This window comes from Odocoileus virginianus, unplaced genomic scaffold, assembly GCF_023699985.2.
Source record: "Odocoileus virginianus isolate 20LAN1187 ecotype Illinois unplaced genomic scaffold, Ovbor_1.2 Unplaced_Scaffold_5, whole genome shotgun sequence".
Taxonomy (NCBI): Eukaryota; Metazoa; Chordata; class Mammalia; order Artiodactyla; family Cervidae; genus Odocoileus; species Odocoileus virginianus.
This window is the reverse complement of record NW_027224267.1, coordinates 4,412,174-4,439,437: the sequence shown is the minus strand read 5'-3', so window position 1 is coordinate 4,439,437 and position 27,264 is coordinate 4,412,174. Positions and strand designations below refer to the sequence as shown.

Genomic DNA, 27,264 nt, shown 5'->3' with positions numbered 1-27,264 from the left:
AGAGAAAGGGAGACGGGGACAGCGGAGTAGGAGACTGTCAGAGAGCACTCCTAGGAAGTGCACCACGAACGTAAGACACGCAGTAGATACAGGCAGGAACAGTGCAAGTGAAGTAAAACAGAGACGCGTTAGTCTCTCAGTCATGTCTGACTCTGTGCAACCTTGTGGGACTGTAGCCCGCCAGGCTCCTCTGTTCTTAGGACTTCCCAGGCAAGACTCTGAGAATGGGCTGCCATTCCCTTCTCCAGAGGATCTTCCCGACCCAGGGATCGCACCCAGGTCTCCTGCACTGAAGGCGAATTCTCCCCCGTCTGAGCCCCAGGGAAGCCCTAAAATGCGTGGAGGGTTTGACCCCATCCCTCTGGATGACGTCACCTGACCTCTCTGTGCCACTTCTCTTAAGATGGGGTAACCACACCATGTTTGGAGGAGTGTCGGGAGGCTAAAACAATCCGTGGTGTTCCTTCAAAGCTTTCAGCCATCAAGCAGGCTGATGGCCACCACAGGGAGCCAGTGCAGCCTCTACTTCAGCCACCCACCTAACCGTGACAGCGTGAGCCACAGGCTGCATGCTGAACCGGGACAAGAGGATGCTGTTGTGCACATCCATCCAACTGATCTCCAAGATGAGATCTCTACCCATGGCCAACCAAGGTGGCACACGGCCATCATGCAGGCAAGAAGGAGCAGTCTTGGGAAGTGAGCTCCCAGGACACGCTCCGTGGGCTCTAGCTCAGCGCACACCCCGCGTCCAGCAAAGGAGGAGGCACCCTTGTCTAACGGCAAGTCTGTACAGTGCCTGAGTCGTGAGCGCGGCCTCCAAGGAGCTTCCCAAAATCGACAAGGGCAGGCATGATTTGATGCCACAAATACACTGAAAGCGCTTCCCAGGTGGCTCAGTGGTAAAGAATCTGCCTGCAACACAGGAGATGCAGGTTCAATCCCTGGATCGGGAAGATCCCCTGGAGGAGGGAATGGCAACGCACTCCAGTGTTCTCGTCTGGAGAATCCCATGGACAGAGGAGCCTGGTGCACCACAGTCCACAGGGTCGCAAAGAGCTGGACACGACTGAGTGACCAGGTATACACAGTATAAGGAGGTGAGCACGGCAGAGCGGTCCACCGGCAGGGAGCGGGATCCTACTGCCTGCGGTGCCCGGATGACAGTACACAGTGGGGAGGAGCAGAAGTGGGTCTTCCTACGTTTTCCAATTCTCTGCAGGCAACGCACCCACCCACTACTCTGGGCAATCTTCAGAGGGTCTGATTCAGGACCTGATCGAGCCTGCAGAGAGGCAGGGCCGGAGGCCAGAGACGAGGCTGGTTGGGCAGAGAGAACACACCGGCTCCTTAAGGCACCCTGTCGGTCTCACAGATTCAACACCACATGAGAGCCCGAGGCCACAGACTAGACGCGGAGCATACCTGGCAAACGTTTCTTCTGGCAAATTCTTCGTTTGTCTCCCTTCACTGTGTTCCTCCAGTGCTGAAGTGCTGTCCCCGTCTCTTAACCTACTGATTGTCGGACAGGACACTAAGTGCGGAGAGAAGGAGAGCTCCTGGATGCGGGACAGAACAATGTCTTCGGTCGACTGGGAAATCAGCACCCGCAAGATGGCCAGGATGCCCGACACCCACAGCTGGACAGCGCTCACCGACCCCTGAGGACAGAGTGGGGGGCAGGCGCTGCTGAAGAGGAGGATGCCTGGGCTCTCCCCCGTTGCCAATGTCATTTACGAAGATCCCCCTGGTTTGACAATGCCACCATGAGTCCCTGTCTCGCTGGTTCTCAAAGTGTGGCCCCGACCAGCGGCCTCAGTGCCACCTGGGAACCTGTGTAACAGGCAAATTCCCCACCCCCAGCCCCGCAGACACCTCCAGGTGCAGCAGGCGGGGGAAACCCAGAACGCCAGCAGGAGGCGGGTACTCACCAGGGTGTCTGGGGTGACGAACATACTCCGTAAAAGCATGTCCACGGGGCGGAGGGAGGAGGGGGCCAAAATCTCAAACAGCGTGTTCAGCACTCCAAGGGCTTCATGAGAATCAATGTGCATCTGTTCCAAGCGAATGTCGCAGACATTTCCCCGTAAGAAACGTCAGCCAGCAGAAAAAAGGTCGACACTGCCCTTCACGTGAGGCGTCTCACGGCCCGATGGCCTGGACCATCCCATCATTCCCACCCTCCAAAACTTCCATACGTTTCACCGTTAGTAGCGAACCAAGGAATCATTTTTTAGAACAACACTGTTAACAGCTAGATTTTTTTCCCCACAATGGAAATCTTTTCAATTAGATTTTTATTAAGTAAACCAAATATGCTTCCTGCAAAAATTCAAATAGGTACAAGTATGAAAAACAATCTGCTGAGACTGCATGGCCCGACAGTCACCACCACCACTTTGGGGACCGGCCTCTCCTCATCTCTTTATGCACGCGTGGTTCACCCACACAGGTGTCACACACTCTGTCGTCTACCTTCTTTCACTTTCTTCTCCTGCACCCCATCCCCACCCCACCACCAAGTAACCAATGTTAGCAAATCATTGTTAGTAGTTCTAACATAGTTAGTAGTAACCAATGTTAGTAGTTCTCTTTAACTTCCTCCACATTCCTATACCTGTAGAGCAGTTTTTGTTTCGAAAAATCGTATTATGTCTCTGCTTTTTTGCCCATTAAAAATATAATGAAAAACTCCCAAGGCAATAGGTTTCAAATCTTAACGTTACTTTTAAAGGATGCAGAGTAGTCCAGATTCAGTCTGTACACAGCGCACTCATCCACCGCCCCACATCCAGCGGGTGCCCCTTCCTGCCCCTGTCCCCACGCCCTGGTCCATGCGGGCCCTGAGCTGTGAGTGGCTCTCTCTGCTACCCCCACCCTGACTGCCTGTTCAACTCTCAGGTTCACCCTGCCCCCCTTCCTACCGAGCCCTCTGAAGGCTCCCCCAAGTCCTCCCCAACAGAGAGCTTCCCCAGGCATCAGCTCAGGTCACCCCTCACTTCCTTCAAGTCCCCAGGAGTGTCACCCCTCTACGGCAGGCATCAGACGCTGTAAATGGTCACCAAGTCCTCTGCTGTCTGTCTGCAGCCCTATTCCAACATCTTCTCGGGCCAGCAGGGCAGGCGTGGTCATGGGGGGATGCGTGGATGCACACCGCACTGTGCCCCTGGCCCACAGACTACCCTGCACGCAGCGCCACTGCAGGGGAAGGTACGCTGGGTGTTCCCCCTGCACTCTGCCCCGCAACCTCCTCAGCGCCTGTGGTGAGAGGAGCGCGGAGCTCATGGAGCGTCCCCGGAGACGCGTACCTGCGACCATGGAAGCCTCAGCCAGCTGAAAGCGCCAAAGCCACCCACTTGCTAAAACTGCATCTTATCAGGACTTCCCTGGTGTTCCAGCAGTTGGGACACCATCCTCCCGCTGCCTGAAGCCTGGGTCTGAGCCCTGGTCGGGAGCTGAGATCCTGCAAGCTCCACGTCATGTATCGGCAGTCAAAAAAATCCTCCACCTGTCAATCTTAACAGACGCCACGACCCCCACCCCCGCCCCGGCCTCAAGATGACAGGCTGTGACGAGAGCAGAGCAAGGAGCTGACGCTGTGAAGACAGAAGCCTACCCGCTCCCGGGCGCCAAGAGCTGTGGGCACCGCTCCGCTCAGAGCACTCACTCCCGAGCTGGCTGATCTGACAGGCACCTGCTGGCGGCACCCATGGGCGGGGGGCGGGAGACACACCTGCTGCTTGGCCAGCATCGGGAGAATGACGTCGGCCACCTGCCGAGACAGCCGCTTCCACTTGTCCTCGCTCTCCTTGTGGCACTGCCTCAGGACCAGCGTGAACATCTCCAGCACCTGCGGGGATGGCCCAGATGCTCGGACCCGGCCCGCATGCCCCCAGGTGCCGCGCACACGTGGGCAGACTCAGTGCGGCCAGACCCAGCGCAGCCACTTCTCGGGCCTTCCCAGGCTCCAACCAGAGGAAAGCCGGGCTCATCTCGGCCTCAGGCAGAGCACGAGAGCAACCCCGACTGGACCTGCGGTCTGAGCGGACCGCTGCGCCAGGGGGCCCCGGCTCCCATGAGCCTTCCCCTCTGTCCTATGACCTCTGCAAAGGTCCCCTCCCGCTGAGGATGGTTTACTTCAGAAGAGTTGGCCGTGGCTGACCTGTTTGGTTGTGATCCCTCCTAAACAGAGACCCCTGAACGCCTGTTTGGTAAACACTGTCTTGCTGGCACAGGGCCACCGTGAACCTACTGCCAGGACAGCGCCCGTCACGACAGCAGACAGGGAGAGATGCAGGCGCCAGGCAGCCTGCAAAGCTGAAAATGCTTAATTGCAGAGAAAGTCTACAGCCCAGTCTATAAAATGCCATGTTTCAGGCAGAGCCCACTCCCTGGAAAGCCTGTCCAGCCACCGCCTCCCACAGCGGCCTCCCCCTTCCCAGGACCCAGAGATACTTACGCAAAGGCAGGCAACTCTGCGCTGTGCCCCGCCTTCCCAAACGAAGGCCAGCCCCGCTCTGCCCCGTAAGCCAGGCTGGGGACGCGCGAGATGCCAGCCCACATGCCTGCCAAGAGCCAGGCATTGGCTCTCGACCCTCTTATAGAAGCTGTACTTTTAACTGTATGGGATTTAATTCAACACTAAGTATTTAGTTAAATATTACCTAGGTGAAGCAAAATGAAAGTGCACAGAGAAAGTGTTTGTGTGAGAGAATCTGATGAGCAGAGACAACAGTAACAGGGATTGCTGAAGCAGTGAGGGCGAGCCCCTGCCAGCCACAGAAGAGGGCTCTTACAAAGCCAGGTTTCAGAGAGCCTCACACCATCTGAAATTCCAAATGCACCTGAAGGGAAGTGAAACTAGAAATCAGTGCAGAGACTCCGGTCCTCCACCAACATGGTGGTAAATACATGTCCAAACAAGTCTTTTAAATCACTTCAGGCTGAGATCTTTAAAAACAGTTACTCAGAACTCCACCACCGTGATCAATGCTGCTGACTGATTTTTAGTTCTCGTTTTGGAAAAGGGTTCTCCACCACCTGGACCGAACTTGTGACTGTCAGCCAGGCCGTGCGGCCTTAAAGACAGACCCCATTAAGCCTTCCGCCTGCAGCATCTCCCCACTGCCCAAGAGCCCAGGGCTGGCACAGAGCCACACTCGCTGACGAGTGGACAGGGCCACAGGGCGCTTCCTGCCATTCCTGCAGGGACAGGGAAGGGTCAGCAACGTGTGCCCCACCCCACCCCTTACCTGATGGTACTGGATGAGTCTCAGTAACATGGACACCACCACCTCTTTCTGGGTTTCCAGCTCTTTTCCTGCATCAGCCTTATTGGTTCCTCTTAAAACGAAGAGGTCATGGACGATGGGCTGCAGGGCGGGTATGGCTGTGGGTACAGAAGGGCGCTAAGAAGGCGCTTGCAAGACAGCACTAACACCTCCAGATTATTTCCAAGAAACAAAGAAAACTCTGATCCACACCCAACTCTGGGCTAAGGATAATTTCAGGTTACCCAGGAGTGCAGTGAGATTATCTGCATGCCATCCTGGAAGGTCAAGGGTCTTCTCTGACACTTGACAGGGTTCTGAAATCTTTTTGAAAACTAGGGCTTCTGTGACATAACATTACTTCTGACATGAAGGGACACAAATTCAAAAGTCAAATTTAAACTACAACCTTCCAACTAACTAAAACAGCAGCACTCTAACCTCAGGCACAATCTGCTCAAAGATTCACCTGAAAAGAGGACAGATGCTTTTCCAACAGAAAACACTTAGTCAAAATATTAGATTTCTCTACTGTTTAAAGCAATTAAACTCACTCTCTCGTTAGACTAAGGGTTTCCCCCTCAAGGCATGTCTTTACTCAAAACAGCAAAGTGAAGCCTTGGGCCTAACACACCCTCATGAGCAAACTAGGAAGACCTTTCACTGAGGAGCATCAGCCTGGCCAAGTCACCAGTTACTGAAAGGCACACTCTCACCCTCAGTCTCTCACACACACACTCCCTCACACACACACACACACACACAGTCCCTCTCACACACACACACATATACTCTCTCACACACACACACTCCCTCACACACACACTCTCTCACACACACACACACTCTCTCTCTCACACACACACACACAACACACACTCTCTCACACACACACACACTCCCTCACACACACCCTCACACACACACACCCTCTCACACACACACACTCACACACACACACTCTCACATACACACACTCCCTCACACACACCCTCACACACACACTCCCTCACACACATACTGACACACACACACTTTCACATACACACACTCCCTGTCACACACACACACATATACTCTCTCACATACACACACTCCCTCACACCCACACTCTCACACACATACTCCCTCACACACACACATACTGACACACACACTCTCACACACACACACTCTCTCTCACACACACACACACACACACACTCTCTCTCACACACACACACACACACACACACACTCTCTCACACACACACACTCCCTCTCACACACACACACACATCCCTCACACACACACACAAAACAGTAAGGTCTGGCTGTCCATCAACTTTCTTTCCAAAGAAAGAATTTTCTTTCCTCTGATCTGGGAAGCCTCAGTCATGCCTCTATTTGAGGACTGCACTCTCAACTCCAGCTACCCCGAGTGTACATGGGCAGTCAGGAGTCCCTCTGCTGAGGCCTGAACTGAAGCCCCAGCAGGAAGCTGACCGCCTTGCTAGCGCGGAAGTGGAGAGGAGCCAAGCCCTGCACACCCTACCCCTTGGCCCAGCGGCCTGCCCGCCGCGGTACAGCGCACGGGGACCTCCATGTGGCAGGCAGCGGAGGTCGCAGGAGGCGCCCCAACCACAGCTCAAAGGCCCCCAGGCTTCTGCTGACTGAGCCGCAGAGGGTGAGTAGGGCATGCTGGGAGAGCTGTGAGAAAGTCAGAGGGGTGACGGCTCCTCCCCACAGCACAGCCTCACTGCGCCAGGCGGCAACAGGAGCCTGGGCCGCAGGTCACTGTCTGTGGACCTCACTTTAGCACCTATGAAACAGCCAGTCCTGAATCAAGGCCACATTGCGCCTTTCAGGACACTGGATGATAAACCCAGTGGCCTTTCAGAAGCTGGATTTTAAAATTCTCTGTTTCACATGGATAGATGGGAGCATTTATGCTAGACTCCATGTGCGCTGTTTTCACCCGGGTGGACCACACACTCTTCTTCAGACACTTCCAGCCAGAGTGCACATGCACATACACGCGCAGCCGGCAGGGGGCAGTGTAAGCACACAGACAGAAGAGCCGGGGAGAGGACGGCCTCGCGTTACCGTGCGTCACCGCACATACACGCGCAGCCGGCAGGGGGCAGTGTAAGCACACAGACCGAAGAGCCAGGGAGAGGACGGCCTCGCGTTACCGTGCGTCACCGCCTTCCTCCCGCTGGCCATGATGCCGTCACAGAGCTGGATGATTTTAGGGATGCCGATGATCTGTTTTGAGTGGTAACGCTCGTAAGACAGTAATACCAGGAAGAAAAAGATGTTTGGGATGATTGCCTCTGACTCCCTAGAAACAAAAACACCAAAAGACTTCCTTTAAAATGAAGAAACATCATCGTATTAACAGCCCCAACCAAACCACCCCTGATTCAAAGTGGAGAGCGTCGCGGGGGCGCTCGGAGCCTCGGCACCCGGTTTGGTCCCGTCACCCTCATCTCGAGTCCCTGTCTGGGGTGGGGCCCCCACACCCGCTGGGGCACCCGGGCGGCTGGCAGGGCTCAGTGAGGGCCCTGAGAGAGGCACCCTCATCACCGCAGCCCAGGGCGCCTCCGTCTGCCCCCCGTCCTTCTGCTGAAGAAGCTGGCACCCGAAGGAGAAAAGGTAACTCGCCACCAATCACATGGTCAGGTGACACACGCCGAGAACAAGAGCCTGGGCCCCCAGACCCGGGGGTGGGCGGGCCTCTCAGAACACTCTCCTCTGCACCGTGCTTCCCTAACTACTAGTGGTTCAGAACCTAAAGGATCTACATTTTCAATTGTATTTACAGGATGAAGTATTAAAACCTTACAGGTTAGCAAGGTAAAGTTCTAGAGACAACCGTATCTAAAACTGTTCTCTGTAAGATTAGAAAAAACTACTGTTATCTCAAATAATATTTCATTTAGCAGAACTATTATAATTAAATGCTTTGAAATATGAAATGAAAACTGACAACGTGTGATCGTCAGATAAAGAACTACCTCTCAACGAGGCTTGAGATCCTCAAGTCATTAATTTTCAAAAGAAACAAAAACCCACAGCATGTTAATCAGACTTCCATTAAAAACAAGATCTGGCAAAAACGCCTCATGGTCTTTTAAAGTAAACACTCATCTTAAAAATCTAGAATTACATGTATAGACTTCCTGGTAGGAAGTGATTAAGATGCCACACTTTTATTGCAGAGGACACAGGTTCAATCCCTGGTCGGGGAACTAAGATCCACATGCTGCTTGGTATGGCCAAAAAAAATAAAATGAATCCAAATAAAATAAAATTACATGTAATTATGTAACAAGAACAAGAAATCTAAAATAACAAAATGCAATTACCTGAACTGACCGACTTCAATGTATTCAAACTGCTTCAGCACAAATCCAATAAACACCTACAGGCGGGAAATACAATTTTCACATCAGTAATTAAAACGTGCAAACAAGGTTACTTTCCTTGGCACTCATATGCATAGACCTTTAACATGTTTCCTGACAGTAGACAAGCTTGCTTCTATACAAGAACTCAAATGTACTCTACGGTCAGATTAGATCATTTCAAGACACTTGCAAAAACCCTTTTAAACTTGTTTACTGAAGGCTGAAGTGAAACCTCCTGGGAGAAACAAACGAAGTTCCAGGGGCCGCCAGGGGGCGCCCAAAGGCGCAGCGCAGGTCCTGCTGGTGCAGCTGCGGAAGCCCGGCAGCACGGACTTCCTGAACCGGCTTAGGGACAAGACATCCAGGTGCGCCCACCTTCTCCCCGCAGCACCAGCACTCAGAGGGGCCGCGCACCCAGGGCTGCTGGGGGCGTGGGGGCCGCGAGCGGAGGCCGCACCCGTGGCTGCTCACGACCAGCGCCATGTCGAGCTTCAAGCGTATGTTCATGCCCCACCCTGACGCTCGGAGCTCATCTCCAGTCTCCTCCTGGCCCCCATAACCCACAGCCTGAACTGAGGTAAATCATGGGCCTCTTTTTCTGCTCTGTTCATAAAGACCATCACTGCAACCAACCCTAAGAACTGGGGAGAAAGGAGCCTCTAGCCACCACTGGGAGGACTGGTCTCCCTGAGGAGTCACGAAGGTGCCTGCTGGGCTCCGACGAATGCAGCCAGCCTGCGCTGGGCCCCGCGTCATCCCGCGAAGCCCCACGGCAGGTCCCACACCTGCCTCCCCTCAGCCACAGCCACCGCCACCGCAGACAAGGGCGTGCCCCTCCCCAGACAACAGAACCACCATCCCCTGGGAGCGTCTCCCCAGAGGAGGAAAAGGGCTCTGTGGAGAATGTCCTCCTGAAAACCAGCGCAGAGGGCAGGATGGTGAAGATGCTGGCCAACACAAAGCCCCTAGGCCCCCTCTCCTCAGGTGGCCCCCCAGGCCCACTGCAGGGAAAGCGGTGTCGCCTCTCCGTTGAGCTTCCCCAGGGGAGTGACAGGGCCACAGCACCCATGACACCTTCTAGACAGTGATGTCTAGAAGCAAACAGAGAACTGCAGCGTTTCCATCTCAGAACACTTCCCATCTCACTCAGGAAAGCAGCCCATGCCCAAGAGGGACAGTCACATCCTGACGCCCCAAAGGCAACTCTCCCTGTGGTGACCTTGGCTGCTCTGACTCCTGCTTTTAGAGAATCCACGTCACGAAGGGACACGCCTTTCCACAGTCGCACGCGCCAGAGCAGGGCGCGGGGTGAGGGCCCACGGGGTGGCCGGCTCAGACAGCCGCAGCGCGGGGCCACCCACTGTCCGACAGGTCACACGCCTTTTCAACAGGGGACAGCTTGATACTGGCAACCGTTCCTCACAAGCGGTTTAAAACCGCACTCTGGATTCTGCACAGAGGTCCCCTCAAACCATGAGTCTTACAGTGTAAATTACTCCTGGGGTGGGGGCAGGTGGGTGGATGGGAAGAACCGCTGCAAAGCGTAAAGGCTGGAGCGCCTGGCTGAGGGCAGCGTTCTCGCCAAGGCCCCGTGGGCCAGGCCTCCGCGCCCACCAGTGGGTGAGACGGAGGAGACGCAGCAGCTGGTGCGGGAAGGAAACGCACACTTCCTGACGGCACGTTTCAGCGTCTTTCTCAGCTAGCTTTCACTGCATCATGAACAGCTACGGCAGATGAAAGACACGAGTGACACACCTGGTCTGAATCCAGAAGGCAGTAGTTGACCCGGAGCTGAACCAGCTGCGCCAGCAAGTCCAACACCTGCTTCTGCAACTGCACGGAGGTCGTGGTCGTGTACTGTTTTAAAGCTTTTATAACAAGAGGCTCGAATAAGCGAATGTGATTATGAATAGCATTCTACGAAGAAAAGAAAGAACGCCTGAGTGAGTCTTCAGCTGCAGCCGCTTCCAGACCGCAACCTGGGAACAGCTCCCAGTTACCTTGTCTGCTCGGTTCTTTGTGACGCTGGTGAGGTTTGTCTTCAGCTGGGATGACACTTTCTGGAGGACGTCAAACCACCTGCCAGGGAGGAAAAAGGGCGAGCAGAGAACACCCTTGCATACCCTCCTGTGTCCCCAGCTAGACCCAGGTCAAGCTGACTCCAGCTCACAGAATCAGAACACTTCAGGGTCAGAACGAACTTCAACAGCCACTCAGTGGAGCAGCATCAAGCTCTGCTTTTAATGAAGATTAGTCAGGCAAGGAAATGGAAACCCGCTGTAGTAGTCTCGTCTGGAAAATCCCACGGACAGAGGGGCCTGGTGGGCTACAGTCCATGGAGTCGCAAAGAGCTGGACACGACCGAGCACGCCATCAGACAGAACTGAGTTTCCTGTGGACGGACCACCACGGCTGGTCTGCAGCCCACCAGGCTTCCCTGCAGCAGGCGACCTGGGCCAGAGTGCTGCTGCTGCTAGACACTCACACAGCCTCGGGGGCAGGGGCTGGAGGCAGCCAGGCTCGGGAAAGGCTCAGAGACTCAGAAGGCATCACTTGATTTCTTTAAACTTTGACGTCAAGTATACCCTTTTCTTTTCAAGAAACGTAATATTAGATGACAGTAATCAGACATTTGCTTGTTTTACTTATATCCCATATTAGACAAAATATTTGAAGAGTCCTAGTCCTGAGACTTAGAAGTCAGTATATCACCAATTAAAGCCCAAAATGTGGACATTTCCCTAAAATACTCTAAATCTATGTAACAAAAACCCAGGAATTCTACTGTTACTATAGAGTAGTAACTCAAATATGCACAAATAATAATGGTAATTTAAGAAACTACTGCAATCCCAGACATCCTAAAGAAAGAAAGAAAGAAAGAAAGTGAAGTCACTCAGTTGTGTCCGACTCTTTGCGACTCCATGGACTGTAGCCCACCAGGCTCCTCCGTCCATAGGATTTTCCAGGCAAGAACACTGGAGTGGGTTACCATGCCCTCCTCCAGGGGACCTTCCCGACCCAGGGATCCTGCACTGCAGACAGACGCTTTACCATCTGAGCCACCGGGAAAGTCCAACACAGCCATAAATTAAGTGGAAAGAGGCCTTTATCCATGAGCTGGGCACGCACCGCCCCCAGCCCTCTGCACACCGGCACTGCTGCACCACCCGAGTACAGGCCCTGAGGGCCACCAACACACAGGGCCGGACCCCGCAGCGGCGGGCCTTCGGTGTCAGAGGATACCCGCGCCCCGCTCCTGGCCTGCTGACACATCAGCATGAGGGGAAGCGGCTTCGTGGGGAGCCGCTCGGCCCTCCTGTCCCCCAGCCCAGCCCCACCCGCCGAGACCGTAACACCACAGGCCCACCTCTCTCACTGGACCACGCGCTTCCCTGAAGGGGGCCCTGCCTTCAGCACCGCGGGGAGCCCTAGAGAACACGGGGGGCGCTCAGAAGGTTACCCTGAGGTGTCCTGGTCCTGCTCTGCCTGCACCACGTTCCGCAGGCTGGCGTCCGCCAAGGCCTGGGTGAAGTGGGTGTAGGGCGCCATGAAGCAGTAGTGGTACAAGCCGGGGCGTGCACTGGAGGAGCCGAGGCGCTGCGCTCGGCCCTGCGACTTGCTGGGGTGGGAAGACAGGCTGTCAGACTGGGAGGCCAGGTTTGTCCCGAACAGAGTCTTCAGCAACTGGAGCGGAAGAATTGAAGTCAGCGACATTCGAATTAATGCGGAATCTCCCACACGCACACCAAGTCCACCTGAAACTAACGGGATGTGTGGACGCGGGAGGGACGCTCAGACGGCAGAAGGGGACGGGAGCCTGTCCCCAAGGGCGAGCCCCTCCTCCAGGGGCACGGGGGACAAGCACCCTTCTGGTCCGAGAATGAGCAAGCAGGGGCGTGATGGTGGGGCTGCCAGACGCAGCATCTCCTGAGCGACAGGCAGTGCGCCAGCATCGTGCAGGGAGCAGGGCTTCCCAGGAGCTCCTCTCTTACCTGCTGAACACACACGGTCGCCATCATCGGCTCTCGATTGAAGCAAGACTTCAGGTATCCCAGGATCTCTTCAACACACTGGAAAGGAGAAGTGTGAGGCATTAAAGGAAGTGAGTCACAGATGACACGCTGCCGCAGTCCTACACGGACAGCGGACAGGACCACTTCCATTTAAACTACGAACATCCATCAATGCCGGAGGACACTCAGAGCAGGCTCTCACTCATCACAGCCAGAGACAGTCAGCATGAAGCACTGAATCCAGGCTCTCGCCCTTCCTCTCATGCACTTCTACATTCGTGCCTTCATTGGCTCACTTGTCCAGACGCAGGACTTCAAGGCTCTGCCACGCCCTCTGCGTCCAGCCCTGTTCTCATCACAGGAGGTGAGAATCCACAGGGGCTAAAAGCCCTGCATCCCTGGGGCACCTACAGACAGTCAGCTGATCGTAACACATTACGTCAGGTGTGATTTGCCACAGAAAGTCCTGGATGTGTCTTGACAGCAGCCTGCAAAGATGACCACCACGACTGCCTTCAAATGACTGCCCTCACAGGTGCTTTTCCAGCCTCATACATGAGGTCTGCGGCAGCCAAGGTTCCCTGGAGACGAGAGCTGGTCCACGACTGCCACCGGCAGCCCTGCTCCTCACGGCCACACGGCCTCTAGCCGCTGCTCGCGGCACACCAACTACAGAGAGAAAGCCACTCGCTTCATTCATCTGATGCAACATCCTGTACTAAAAAGTGACACGTTTCTGTTCACTTCATATACTCAGGCCCATGTTTGTTGACTATTCTGATTAACTCTCCCTGGACCAGATGTCCAAGGCTGTCTATATACCCTGCAGGGTTGAGTCTGTTCCACACCACTGCTCATAGCAGGTAACTAAGAAGTGTTAACTAGAAAAATTCAACCAGCGTCTTTAGTATCACAAGTTGTCTAACAAACAATCACGTCTTTTAACAAAAACATATGGAATACCCTTTCTGTGCATTCCCAGGTCGCCTGAGCAGGCAGACACTTCACCATCTGAGCCACCAGGGAAATCCGGAAACTAAGTTCAGTTCAGTTCAGTTGCTCAGTTGTGTCTGATTCTTTGCAACCCCATGGACTGCAGCACGCCCTGTCCTTCTCCCAGAGCTTGCTCAAACTCATGTCCATCAAGCAGGTGATGCCATCTAACAACCTCATCCTCTGTCGTCCCCTTCTCCTCCTGCCTTCAATGTTTCCCAGGATCAGGATCTTTGCAATGATTAGTTCTTCACATTAGGTGGTCAAAGTATTGGAGTTTCAGCTTCAGCATCAGTCCTTCCAATGAACATTCAGGACTGATTTCCTTTAGGATGGAAGCTGGTTGGATCTCTTTGCAGTCCAAGGGACTCTCAAGAGTCTTCTCCAGCACCACAGTTCAAAAGCATCAATTCTTCGGCACTCAGCTTTCTTTATAGTCAACTCTCACATCCATACATGACTACTGGAAAAAGCATAGCTTTGACTAGACTGACCTTTGTCGGCAAAGGAGTGTATCTACTTTTTAATATGCTGTCTAGGTTGGTCACAGCTTTTCTTCCAAGAAGCAAGCATCTTTTAATTTCATGGCTGCAGTCACTATCTGCAGTGATTCTGGAGCCCAAGAAAATAAAGTCTGTCACTGTTTCCACTGTTTCCACATCTATTTGCCATGAAGTGATGGGACTGGATGCCATGATCTTAGTTTTCTGAACATTGAGCTTTAAGCCAACTTTTTCACTCTTCTCTTTCACTTTCATCAAGAGGCTCTTTAGTTCTTCTTCACTTTCTGCCATAAGGGTGGTGTCATCTGCATATCTGAAGTTATTGATATTTCTCCTGGCAATCTTGATTCCAGCTTGTGCTTCATCCAGCCCAGCATTTTGCATGATGTACTCTGCATATAAGTTAAATAAGCAGGGTGACAATATACAGCCTTGATGTATTCCTTTCCCAATTTGGAACCAGTCCATTGTTCCATGTCTGGTTCTAATTGTTGCTTCTTGACATGCATACAGGTCTCTCAGGAGGCAGGTAAGGTGGTCTGGTATTCCCATCTCTTGAAGAATTTTCCACAGTTTTCTTGTGATCTACATAGTCAAAGGCTTTGGCATAATCAATAAAGCAGAAGTAGATGTTTTTCTGGAATTCTCTTGCTTTTTTGATGATCCAATGGATGTTGGCAATTTGATCTCTAGTTCCTCTGCCTTTCTAAATCCAGTTTGAACATCTGGAAGTTCACAGTTCACGTACTGTTGAAGCCTGGCTTGGAGAGTTTTGAGCATTACTTTGCTAGTGTGTGAGAAGAGTGCAATTGTGTAGTAGTCTGAACATTCTTTGGCACTGCCCTTCTTTGGAACTGGAATGAAATCTGACCTTTTCCAGTCCTGTGGCCACTGCTGAGTTTTCCAAATTTGTTGGCATATTGAGTGTAGCACTTTCACAGCATCATCTTTTAGGATCTGAAATAGCTCAACTGGAATTCCATCACCTCCACTAGCTTTATTCACAGTGATGCTTCCTAAGGCCCACTTGACTTCACATTCCAGGATGTCTGGCTTTAGGTGAGTGATCACACCATCGTGATCATCTGGGTCGTGAAGATCTTTTTTTGTACAGTTCTTCTGTGTATTCTTGCCACCTCTTTTTAATATCTTCTGCTTCTGTTAGGTCCATACCATTTCTGTCCTTTATCGAGCCCATCTTTGCATGAAATGTTCCCTTGGTATCTCTAATTTTCTTGAAGAGATCTCTCATCTTTCCCATCTTATTGTTTTCCTCTATTTCTTTGAACTGATCACTGAGAAATACTTTCTTATCTCTCCTTGCCATTCTTTTGGAACTCTGCATTCAGATAGGTATATCTTTCTGTTTCTCCTCTGCCTTTCGCTTCTCTTTTTTTCAGCTATTTGTAAGGCCTCCTCAGACAACCATTTTGTTTTTTGCATTTCTTTTTCTTGGGGATGGTCTTGATCACCACCTCTTGTACAATGTCATGAACCTCCATCTATAGTTCTTCAGGCACTCTATCAGATCTAATCCCTTTAATCTATTTGTCACTTCCACTGTATAATCGTAAGGGATTTGATTTAGGTCATACCTGAATGGCTAATGGTTTTCCCTACTTTCTTTAAGTCTGAATTTGCCAATAAGGAGTTCATGATCTGAGCCACAGTCAGCTCCTGATCTTGTTTTTGCTGACTGTACAGAGCTTCTCCATCTTTGGCTGCAAAGAATATAATCAATCTGATTTTGGTATTGACCATCTGGTGATGTCCATGTGTAGAGTCTTCTCTTGTGTTTTTGGAAGAAGGTGTTTGCTACAACCAGTGCATTCTCTTGGCAAAACTGTTAGCCTCTGCCTTGCTTCATTCTGTACTCCAAGGCCAAACTTGCCTGTTACTCCAGGTATCTCTTGACTTCCTACTTTTGCATTCCAGTCCCCTGTGATGAAAAGGACATCTTTTTTGGGTGTTAGTTCTAGAAGGTCTTGTAGGTCTTCATAGAACCATTCAGCTTTTTCAGTATTACTGGATTGGGCATAGACTTGGATCACTGTGATACTGAATGGTTTGCCTTGGAAATGAACAGAGATCATTCTGTCACTTTTGAGATTGCACCCAAGTACTGCATTTCAGACTCTTTTGTTGACTGTGAGGGCTACTCCATTTCTTCTAAGGGATTCTTGCCCACAGTGGTAGATATAATGGTCATCTGAATTAAATTTGCCATTTCAATCCATTTTAGTTCACTGATTCCTAAAATGTCGACATTCACTCTTGCCATCTCCTGTTTGACCACTTCCAATTTACCTTCATTCATGGACCTAACATTCCAGGTTCCTATGCAATGTTGCTCTTTACTGCATTGGACTTTAATTCCATCACCCGTCACACCCACTACTGGGCATTGTTTTTGCTTTGGCTCCATCTTGTCATTCTTTCTGGAGTTATTTCTCCACTGATCTCCAGAAGCATATTGGGCACCTACTGACCTGGGAAGTTTATCTTTCAGCGTCCTATCTTTTTACCTTTTCATACCACTCATTGGTTCTCAAGGCAAGAATACTGAAGTGGTTTGCTATTCCCTTCTCCAGTGGACCACGTTTTGTTAGAACTGTCCGCCTTGGGTGGCCCTTACAGTATGGCTAAGAAACTGAAAACAGGTGAGAAAAGGATGGTGCTGCTGGCCTTCTGAGAGCCCAGAGTAACAGAAAACAAGTCCCGAGCATGAACATTAACACACAGGATAACAAAGGGCCACCCCGTCCCCAGCCGGTAAGGGGTAAGAGGGACCATGTTTACCCCACAGCCAAACAACCAAAAAAAGTCCGATAATACATGAAAGCACGGCTCCAAGACTGTGATCACCAGGCACCAGAGGACAGGGGTTCCCAAGAGATGGGAAATGAGCTGGACCAGAGGACAGGGGTTCCCAAGAGATGGGAAATGAGCTGGTCAGCCGGACGGCTGCCCCGCTCACTGTGCCCCTCAGAGAGCTCCCGGGAGGGGCATGAGGATGAGGGATGGAGCAGAGCTCAGGGTGCCCCGAGTCGAGAAGGAGCTGGGAGTCCAGGAAGCAGACGCAGTGAGGGTTCCAAAGAAGAGGGGCCTCCCAGAGAGGACCTGGGAAGGCCTCACAGTGCTAGGCAGGGAGGAGGCGGGCAGAGGGAGCAGCGCTCAGAGATCACAGAGGCCCGGACAGTGACTCCTCTCCCAGCGGGCTCACAGCCCCGGGCAGAGCCAGAGAGCCCTTGCCTCGGGTGGAAGACTTAGCCCTGGCCTGAGCACTGCTCCGCCCCCCTCTGAGTTGCCATGTGGGAGAAGCACGAGCGACAAGCGCAGAGAAACAGACGACGACGTGCACTGTGACTGAGACTGGGTGAGCTCCATGCACACGGAGAGAAAGACGGGGAGAGCGAGCGCAGGGAACTGCGCTGCGGCCCACGGGCACGGTGGGCTTTCGGAAGCTCACCAGGATGCCCCAGCTGGACAGGTGGGGCCAAACACACCAGGACAAGTGGGCAAGGCGGTAACTGTCAGGTCTGGACGTGGACACGGCACGGCACTCACCGCACGACCTGTCTGCGGTGACCAGGCCCGCACGACAGGAGGGTGAGAGACAGGGGTCAGTTACTGGGCTCAGAACCAAAGTCCACAAGCCTCAAGCACAGCTCTGCTCCTTCCTAAAGCCACACACCCTCACTGTGACTGCTCTGACCTTTCCACATGCAAAGGTCAGAGAAAGCAAAAAGATTCAACAGTTCTAAACCCAGTCATTTTTTAATTCAACTGAGTCTGAGCTAATATACAGTAAAAAGTGAAAACAGAATACAAATCAAACTCTCCTCAACACGACGCTAAGAATCAGACTCCGGTGTCCAAACTGAAGAACCTCTCCCCACTTTCCCAACGTGTAGGGATGTTGGGGTCCCACCCCAAGGCACCTGGCCCAGAGATGCATTTCAGGCGTGCCAGCCACAGTTCAATGAGAAGACAGGAAACACAAACCTTCCCAATGTCCTGCAGCGTCGCCAGCTCCAGAATCTGAGACAGAACGTCCAAGGCAGAGCGCAGAAAACCCCCAAACTTCTCACTACTGCTCTGAAGATCCAAGGTGACCTGGGGGATGAGAAGGGAGACAACAGAGACAGTATCACTGGGGCACGGGCCTCCCTGGCACCTGAGACAGAACCAGTGTAGGCTGCGGGAAGCTGTGTTCCACTAGGCAGCCCAAGCTTCATCTTGGCGGGGGTGGTTTCCATTTGTTTGTAGCACTGGGGAAATGCCTTGGAAAGGAAATTACTCTTCCAGATAGCTACATAAAAACTGATTTCCAAAGGCGTCTTCCAACTTATACTGACACTATTGAAAGAAGTAATTCCCAACCTTCTACCGTAATGAGAAAAAATGCTTAATGCCCATCATAACCAGTATCTGATAAGCAGAAAAAATAAATAAATAAAAATAGAACACATGTCCTTTTCCACACCAGGGTTTCCCTGGTGGCTCAGATTGTAAAGAATCTGCCTGCAATGGGGGAGACCCGGGTTGGATCCCTGGGTCGGGAAGACCCCCCGGAGGAGGCTGTAGGAACCCACTCTGGTATTCTTGCCCAGGGACAGAGCCCGGCAGGCTGCAGTCCACGGGGTCCCAGTGAGATGCGACTCAGCAAAAGCACAGCTCTCCCACGAGCACGAGGGCCCTGGGGAAAGGCTACCAAGCCCGGACACAGCCTCTAGTCTGGGTGCAGCAGAGTATTAAATCAGTCTAAGAGACGTTAGGGTCCTAAAGGGCCTGGCTCAAGTAAATTTTGCAGCAATTCCCCCCATTTAACAGACGGAGAGGAGGGTCAGGTCCAAGGATATAACACGTAAGAACAAGGGTAAGAGGGAGAGACTGACTGTGAAAGTAAAAACTGGCAAAACCCTTGCGAAAGTACTACAGTAAGTAGAAAGGAATTTGCCCAGTGAAGTAAAATCTAACCTCTGCTGAAAAAGGAAAGAAGCCCTTTCCCAGGATGAGAAACACGCCCGTGCATTAGAGTCAACAGGGCAGGCGGCTGTCCCCCCAGAGGCCTGCCTGCAGGGCGGGCCCAGGGCGTGTGGGACTCGGCCAGGGAGCAGTCGCTGGGCTGGCACCAGCTCTCCTGAGTGCTGCGGCTCACTGAGCCTGCACGGTCTGTACGCATGTGCTCAGGCGGGACCCGTTTTCCTCTCCGAGCAGGGCCGCACATTCGCTCTTGTGGGGGGTGGGGGTGTGCTCCTCGTGGCCCTCACTGGGGCAGAGGCTGCTCCAGACTCAGCCTGCGTCCTCTCCTTCACGGGCTGGCCGTGTCTCCTCCCTGCCCCTCTGTGAGGCGCCCTCACTGTGAGCGCGACCAAGGGCTGAGTCCTGGGGTCCGTCCAGCGGATCTTTGAACATGGGTGGTCTTGGGACGCCCAGACCCGGCACCAACAGATCATAAAGACATCACTTTTTCAATGAAAATCCTAACCTTCTGTATGATGAAAGCTATCATAAACAAAGCCGAAAAAGCCAATTGTAACTCATATCCCTAAGGTCTACTCACTCATATGTATGTCTATAATCTACAATCTTAAGAAAAATGGCGACGGTCACCTGAAATGTGTGAGAGCAAGGGTATTTTTACAAAAGCAGTACCTTGTAGTTGGCGTGAGTGGCTTTCAGGACGTCGTGCAGTTTGAGGTAAGAAGGCAGGTGACAGAAGCTCCCCAGTGACGAGGACTTGTTTGCGGCGACAGGCCCTGAGGTTTCAGGTGGTCGAGAGGCTTCACACAGACAAGATACACTTTCAAGTCAAAAGGAAACACTCACCAAGCTTAAAAGAGATCACTATAACAATTATTTTTCAAGTATGCTAGCAGGATAAAATGCCAACTTTTCCTGAATTTTTGATTAATTACAAGTAGTAAGAAATTGATTACTAAACATTAGTAGACTCTGAGTAACTCCCAAAAGATAATACAATAAAATAAAAAGAGAAAGAGAAGACAAGTGTGATGCTGGGAGGTGTCTGCTTTGGCCTGGCTGCAAGTCAGAGAAACAACCAATTCAAGCAACTTCAACCAATCTGAAAACCCCCCAGAGCACAAGGCTCCCAGGGGCACCAGGGGGATGACCCCCATGTGACTGAAGTCACGAGTCCTGTAAGCAACTTAACAGGGGCACAGTGAGCATGTGCTGATGACCGTGTGGGTCACACGCTATCACTTGGCAGGTACTAAACGCAAAATGCTTAAAGATTGGTGGTTTAGGGTCCTTAGTTTATTAATCATCAGAAAGATGGCCAGTCACATACTGATGATTGCATCTGTACAGTTCTGAAGCTTTTTAGATGCTATAGCCCCAGCGGTACTGCCATCAATCCTTAGAAAACAGCATCTTTTCAAATGCTTAACACAGGGAACTTCCTGTTGGTCCAGTGCTCAGGACCCAGTGCTTTCACTGCCAAGGACCCCAGTTCAATCCCTACTCAGGGAACTAAGATCTCGCAAGTCATGCAGTGTAGCCAAAAGAATGAATAAACTTAAAACAATAATAAAATGCTCGACATGAACGCTTTATAAGCAAAATGAAGGGAAGAGTCACATGCGGCCCCAGCATTGTGAGGTGTCATGTGACCGTGCGTGGTGGAGTCCAGTCGCCTGTCCTCCGTGCCCACAAGAGGGGCGCATATGGCACCCGTCACAGGCAGAGCCCAAGGGCACTCTGGCCCCTCTGGCCTGAAACCCCGCTAGCATCTGTGAATTCTTCAGGTTCGGCTCACTCGGATGGTTTCATCCCCACTCTCCTCCCTACACAGCCTTTCCAAATGTAGCGTTTCCACTTCCCCCTTCATTATTCTCACCCACTACCTCTGTTCCCAGCCCTCTACACCCCCTCCCTTCCTGAACGTCAACAAGAAGAGCACAAGGGAGGAGGCGTGGGGAGCACAGCGCGGGCACCGGGAGACGGCGGGGACCCCGAATAATTAGAACACCACACTCAGACGTGCTCAAGACCAAAACGTGGTCTGTGTACTCTTAGCAATTAACACCCGAAACCACACCTGGGGAAACCATTTCTGTGGCTTCCTTCTATACATTTTATTCTCCAAACTGCCAAGTTATCCATCAGCCCTGACGTGACTGGAAGCTTGAGTCCCAATCGCTGTGAAGCGGACAGCCCCGCCCCGCCCCGCCCCGCCCTGGCACCGCCCACCCTCAGCCGGGCCCGCCCCGCCCCGCCCTGGCACCGCCCACCCTCAGCCGGGCCCGCCCCGCCCCCGCCCCCGCCCACCCTCAGCCGGACCCGCCCCGCCCCGCCCCGGCACCGCCCACCCTCAGCCGGACCCGCCCCGCCCCGCCCCGCCCCGCCCCGGCACCGCCCACCCTCAGCCGGGCCCGCCCCGCCCCGCCGCGGCCTCACACCTGGACTGGCCTCACCGCCTTTCTTGGGACTCACGGGCACAGACGCCTGCTCTACCGGCTCCTTCTCTTTTCCCTTCCGTCGGATTGGGCTCAGAGAAGGGGGGTTTGTGAGAGATGGCAGGGCTGCCTAAAACAGAATACAAAACACTGTGAAGGTGAGTTAAGTCGCTCAGTCGTGTCTGACTCTTTTGCGACCCCATGGACTGTAGCCCACCAGGCTCCTCTGTCCATGGAATTTTCCAGGCAAGAGGACTGGAGTGGGTTGTAACCAACACAAAACAGAAAACTAGGGTGTGTGTGCTTCACCACCTGTGGAAAAGAGCCAACACATGGAATTCATTTCTTTCGTTTGAATCTACATCTGTGGGGCTCACACTCTGCACACACACTGTCCACTTTAACCCACACGACAATCATCCATGGTGGGAGGTGACCCAACACTTCCTAATGGGAGCACCGTGAATGCCAGAGGCCAAAGAGGCCTCAACAAGTCAGAGGGGCTGCAGGAGGCTTCGGGACCAAGAATGGGCATGGGGACGCTCCCCGGGAGCCAGGGCATGGGAAGCAATGCTCTGAACTCCATCTTCAAGTGAGATAGTCTCAGCAACGATGAAGTGACTTATTCAAGGTCACAGCCAGCAAGCAGCCGAGCTAGGTGGCAGCAAGCCCGGACTCTCCATGAAGTCCACACTCTGCACACACACGTGAGAACGCAGAGTCCCGGCCTGCACTGTGGAAGGCAGCAGCGTGGGCGCCCTGGCTCGCGGCTTGCCCACTTCACGGTCTAAGGAGTCACCTTGCACCGTGGCGCCTCGTCTGCACAGCGGATGCAGGGGATAAAGGGCTGCCATCAAAACAGACGGTAAGGCAGCAGGGAGGGGCTCGAGAGAGCTCGGAGAGAGGCGGCCGCACCTGGAAAGCCTGCTGCACGAGAGGAGGCAGCCACGAAGGACGGCTGCATGGCCGCACTGACATGGAATGTCTAGAATGGACAGATCTACAGAATTCGGTGGCTCAGACGGTAAAGAATCTGCCTGCAGTGCAGGAGACCTGGGTTCCATCCCTGGGTCGGGAAGATCCCCTGGAGAAGGGAATGGCAACCCACTCTGGTATTCTTGCCTGGAGAATTCTGTGGACAGAGAGTCTGGTGGACTACAGTGCATGGGCTCACAGAGAATCGGACGTGACTGAGCGACTGACACACACAGAAAGAGGGTTAGTGGCTGCCTGGAGCTGGGGGGCACGTGAGGGCTGGGGGGTGACAGTCAATGGGTACAGCACTCCTTTTTGGGTTCCAAAATGTACTGCAGAGCTGGCCAAACAATTCTGGGTGTACTAACACACACTGAGCTACACACTTGGAATGGGGGAGGGGCATGGTACGTGAATGGCACGGAAACCGTGTGGTATACTGATAATGCTGTCCTAAAGAGGCTACTGCAGGACTTCCCTGGCGGTCCAGCAGTTGAGAGTCTGCCTGAAAATGCAAGGGACACAGTTTGATCCCTGGTCCAGGAAGATCCCACATGCCGCAGAGCAACTAAGCCCGTGGGCCACAACTACTGACACCTGTGCACCTAGAGCCCGGGAACCGCAACAAGAGAAGCCAGCGCGGGAGAAGGCCGAGCGCGGCCACTAGAGAGCAGTGCCTGCTGGCCGCAACTAGAGAAAGCCCGTGCACAGCAGCGAAGACCCAGCACAGCTAAGGACACAGAGAGGCCACTGCGCAGTCCACAAGAGATGCCCCATCCACTCTGAGCCGGACGGCAGTGGTGAGCGTAGAGGAAAGTCCGTGTGTGTGTGCACCTGTGTGTGAGCGTGCATAAATGTGCCTGCATGTGTGTGTATACACGTATGGGCTTTGGGCAAGAAACTCTGTGGAGAAAACAAAGAATCTGGTGAGCAAAATGAAGGGCTGCGGTAACTCCCATTTCCTCGCCTGAAAAACCGGAGTGAGAGACGCGCACAGGCACCAGCTGGGGAGGAGACCGGAGTCCGGCGGCAGCCCGAACCAGATGTCCAGGAACTGCCCGAGCAGAGGTGTCCGCGGCAGCCGGCACACCAGACTGTAGACAGGCCAGGGGTCTCCCAGTTAGACACCGAAGCACGAGAGCAGAGCTGACTGCGCCGAGTACCCAGGCCCGTCGTCCCCTGTGACACTCCCATTTACATCTGATGATGACTAAACGTGATGAAAGTCCAATCTCTCTGCTGCGCGGGCCACATCTCAGGGGCTCGGCCACCACGCGTGGCCAGGGGCTCCTGCCCCAGCGGGAGCAGACGGGACGTCCTGTCCCTCCAGAGCACTGTACTGGATGGCCCGGCTCAGCAAGCTCAGAGACGGGCAGCTGAGGACGGAGCCTGGGGAGCATGGGCAGCAGGACGAGGAGGGAATCCGGACACCAACCAGAGAATGTCTCAGTACAGGACAGGTGGTCCTGGGTGCCGCGAGGAGAGGGGAGTCGGGGCCTGAAAGTCACCCACCAGAGTCACAGGCGGGCCTCAGCAGGGAGCACTGATACGGCCTGGTGCCCAGGCCAGGAGGGGTTAAAGAATCTACAGCCAAAGCTGTGGACTGAGTCCGGGGCCCAAGAGGCTTTACAAAGAAGGCCAGTGTCAGCAGCAGGTACTAACTCAGGGGTCTGGCCAGGAGACTGGACTTGAATGGAAGCAAGAGGAGAACCTGAGTTCTCAATGGGGGAGAGACGGGGACGGAGGGAGTCAGCAGATATAAGTGAACTGGTCCATCGTAAACTCACTGTGTGATCACTCGACCGCTGGCTGTGAAGCTGAGTGTACTGAATGGCACCTCAAAGGAAAGCAGCACATTTCAGGAGAGAGCCACCTGAATTCTGAGCTTTCCTGGCCGACGCCAAAGGCCCCACAACACAGCCAGCTACTTCCCTCTCAGAGGTGACTGGGAATGACAGTTGATACCAAACACGCCGCGAACGGGAGGATCACATCTGGCTTTCTATCTAGTGTCACAACATGAGCGATTTTGTTTATCTGATCAAGAGCGGGGGCGGGAGGGGCAGAGCAGCACAGAGGCCTGTCTGGGAGCCCCTGCACCATCTGAGCTGCAGGGAAGAGCTGCCCGGGGTGGGGGGGTCACCTTCACTGCAGGTCCGGGAGCCACCTCGTCCAGGACGTGTGCGCAGATGTTGATGACCTTTAGCAGGTGGGAGAAGAGCTGCTCCACCATGGGCACCAGGGTCCGGTCACCCAGGGCTGGCCACACCTCCTCCTGTTTGGTGGCTGCCGTGCTGGCCTCGTCTTCAGAGGTCCATGAACTCCTCAGAGACCTGGGGGCACTGGCTGTGATACGGGCACACACGTCACCCCCCAGCCCCAGGGTGGGGGGCAAAGACCAAGTCACTCAAACCCGCCTACATGGGGAGTCTGCTGGACACCCCCTGGGGTCAGCTGATGCCTCAGGTTCCACAGCAACCTGACATTTCCCTGTGTGCTCACTTGCCATGAACCCAGCCTCACACACCCCAGGATGACCGTCCCATTCCTGATCGAGAGAACTCAAGTTCAACTGGCGATTGAGGCTTGCAGATTCCATCTCCTTCACTCTCTTTAACTGGTTTCTTCAACACAAGCCACAACCATTACCCTGTTCAGACTCTCTCCATCTTACCTTAACTGTGAGTTTCCCTAACTTCTCCGATCTGTATTTGCATAAGCCAAGTTATCTTTCTAAAATACTGACCCGATTGTTAGTCCCTTTCATGAAGCTCTCCAGTGACCTCCCAGAGCAAATGGACTGAGTCCTCACTAATGGAGACGAACTGCTCACAGGCCACATTCCCCATCCTCGTCTTCACTCGCACATGACATCCAAAACTGTCAGCTCTCAAACATCGCACGCTGTTTGTTCTGTGTCCCATATGGTACTGTGCACTATGCCATTTCCTGCCAGCCCACAAACCTTGCTCCCTGTCCTAATCCCCAAGGGGGGGCATCACAGCCCCGCTGTGCTGACTCCTGCCCCTATGAACTTACAAGCCCCTGGAGAACGCAGCCCTCACACTGTGCCTTCTTACTGCCCTGGGGCCCAAGACAATACCTGCATGCACTGCCCGCTCAAACGAAATCAGAGACGAGTTCACCCGCAGCTGTTTCAACGCACGGCCAATACCTGCCAGCAAGTTCCCGGCTAAAATCAGAGCATCCTGGTGGGCAGAGAGATCCAGCGGGAACCAGGCTGAGGACAGCAGGGTCAGGATCATCGTGACCATCCCCACGGTGCAGCTCTTCCTGGACTCGTCTGAGGCGCTCAGTGGGGGCACTCTGGAAGCAGGACCAAATTACAGAACAATGCTGAGCTAAGTTTTGCCTTCTCTCATGAACCAAACAGAGGATTATGGCTATTCATTTCATGCCGGGTCATAAAGCAATTTTACTATTGCTAACTAGCATCTTTCTTGTAACCACAGGTCCATAAAAATCACTGAGAAATGAAATCAAGGAGCAGATCTGATTGAAAGTATAAAGAATCCACCTGTAATGCAGGAGACCCTGGTTTGATTCCTGGGTTGGGAAGATCCTTTGGAGAAGGGAAAGGCTACCCACTCCAGTATTCTTGGGATACCCTGGTGGCTCAGGCAGTAAAGAATCTACCTGTAATGCAGGAGACCTGGGTTTGATCCTTGGGTTGGGAAGATCCCCTGGAGAAGGGAAAGGCTACCCATTCCAGTATTCTGGCCTAGAGAATTCCATGGACTATATAGTCCATGCGGTCACAAAGAGTTGGACACGACTGACGACTTTCACTTCACTTCACTTCATTAGGTACATCCACTGGGGGAAAATCCTTTCCATTTTTAAATGAGAACTGCTAATGTAAGTGCTGCTGCTAAGTCACTTCAGTCGTGTCCGACTCTGTGCGACCCCAACAGACAGCAGCCCACCAGGCTCCCCTGTCCCTGGGATTCTCCAGGCAAGAACACTGGAGTGGGTTGCCATTTCCTTCTCTAGTGCATGAAAGTGAAAAGTGAAAGTGAAGTCGCTCAGTCCGACTCTTGGTGACCCCATGGACTGCAGCCCACCAGGCTTCTCCGTCCATGGGATTTTCCAGGCAAGAGTACTGGAGTGGGGTGCCATTGCCTTCTCCGAATGTAAGTACAGTAGTTCCTAAACGACTCTTGTAACTGATTATGACTTTGCATGATAGATCACATCTGATTTCAAACAAAGAAAGTTTCTAAATTTTTAATACATAGTGAATAATTTTGGAGAGAATCAAGCCAATGAGAAAAGTCTGCCAGCGTATGCAAATTCCCTTCAATGAGACTGCAAGTCACACCCTCAAATCCTCCAAATGTTGATGTGTGAGCATTTCACATCCAAAAGAATCACAAGTAATTCACTGCTTCCAAGTCTCCTGTCACTAGCATCAAACACAACTAACCAGGAGAAGCTAATATTCCAGTGGGTACTTCCCCAAAAGGTAACACTGATGAAAGACTTAACAAGAAAAAAAAAAAAGGATCCGTATAACCATGTTTGTATCACATAACTGTAGACAGTCATGTGCCAAGGAAATACATACCCGCAGTGCCAACCTAAACTCCAAATGCAAACTGGGAAGGCAGTTGAAAGTAGACACAGAGCTTCACAGCATCCAAACTAAACAAGAAAGGAACGATAAGATC

At 52.9% G+C, this 27,264-nt stretch overlaps 1 protein-coding gene across 1 annotated transcript in view; it reads right to left on the bottom strand.

The window, feature by feature from the left end:
• Positions 1–1,087: 1,087 nt before the first annotated feature.
• Positions 1,088–27,264, bottom strand: part of HTT (huntingtin) — a gene marked incomplete at its 3' end in the record, with an annotated part of 86,263 nt that continues 60,086 nt past the window's right edge. The window contains exons 24-40 of the mRNA XM_070462430.1: positions 27,162–27,238; positions 25,749–25,900; positions 24,717–24,919; positions 21,602–21,728; positions 19,833–19,960; positions 18,180–18,290; positions 12,658–12,735; positions 12,126–12,349; positions 10,663–10,741; positions 10,418–10,579; positions 8,621–8,676; positions 7,445–7,593; positions 5,253–5,389; positions 3,734–3,850; positions 1,932–2,054; positions 1,374–1,661; positions 1,088–1,285 (exon numbers count right to left, since the gene is read on the bottom strand). Coding sequence (XP_070318531.1) covers positions 1,088–1,285; positions 1,374–1,661; positions 1,932–2,054; positions 3,734–3,850; positions 5,253–5,389; positions 7,445–7,593; positions 8,621–8,676; positions 10,418–10,579; positions 10,663–10,741; positions 12,126–12,349; positions 12,658–12,735; positions 18,180–18,290; positions 19,833–19,960; positions 21,602–21,728; positions 24,717–24,919; positions 25,749–25,900; positions 27,162–27,238 — 2,409 coding nt within the window. The remainder of the gene's footprint in view (positions 1,286–1,373; positions 1,662–1,931; positions 2,055–3,733; positions 3,851–5,252; positions 5,390–7,444; positions 7,594–8,620; positions 8,677–10,417; positions 10,580–10,662; positions 10,742–12,125; positions 12,350–12,657; positions 12,736–18,179; positions 18,291–19,832; positions 19,961–21,601; positions 21,729–24,716; positions 24,920–25,748; positions 25,901–27,161; positions 27,239–27,264) is intronic.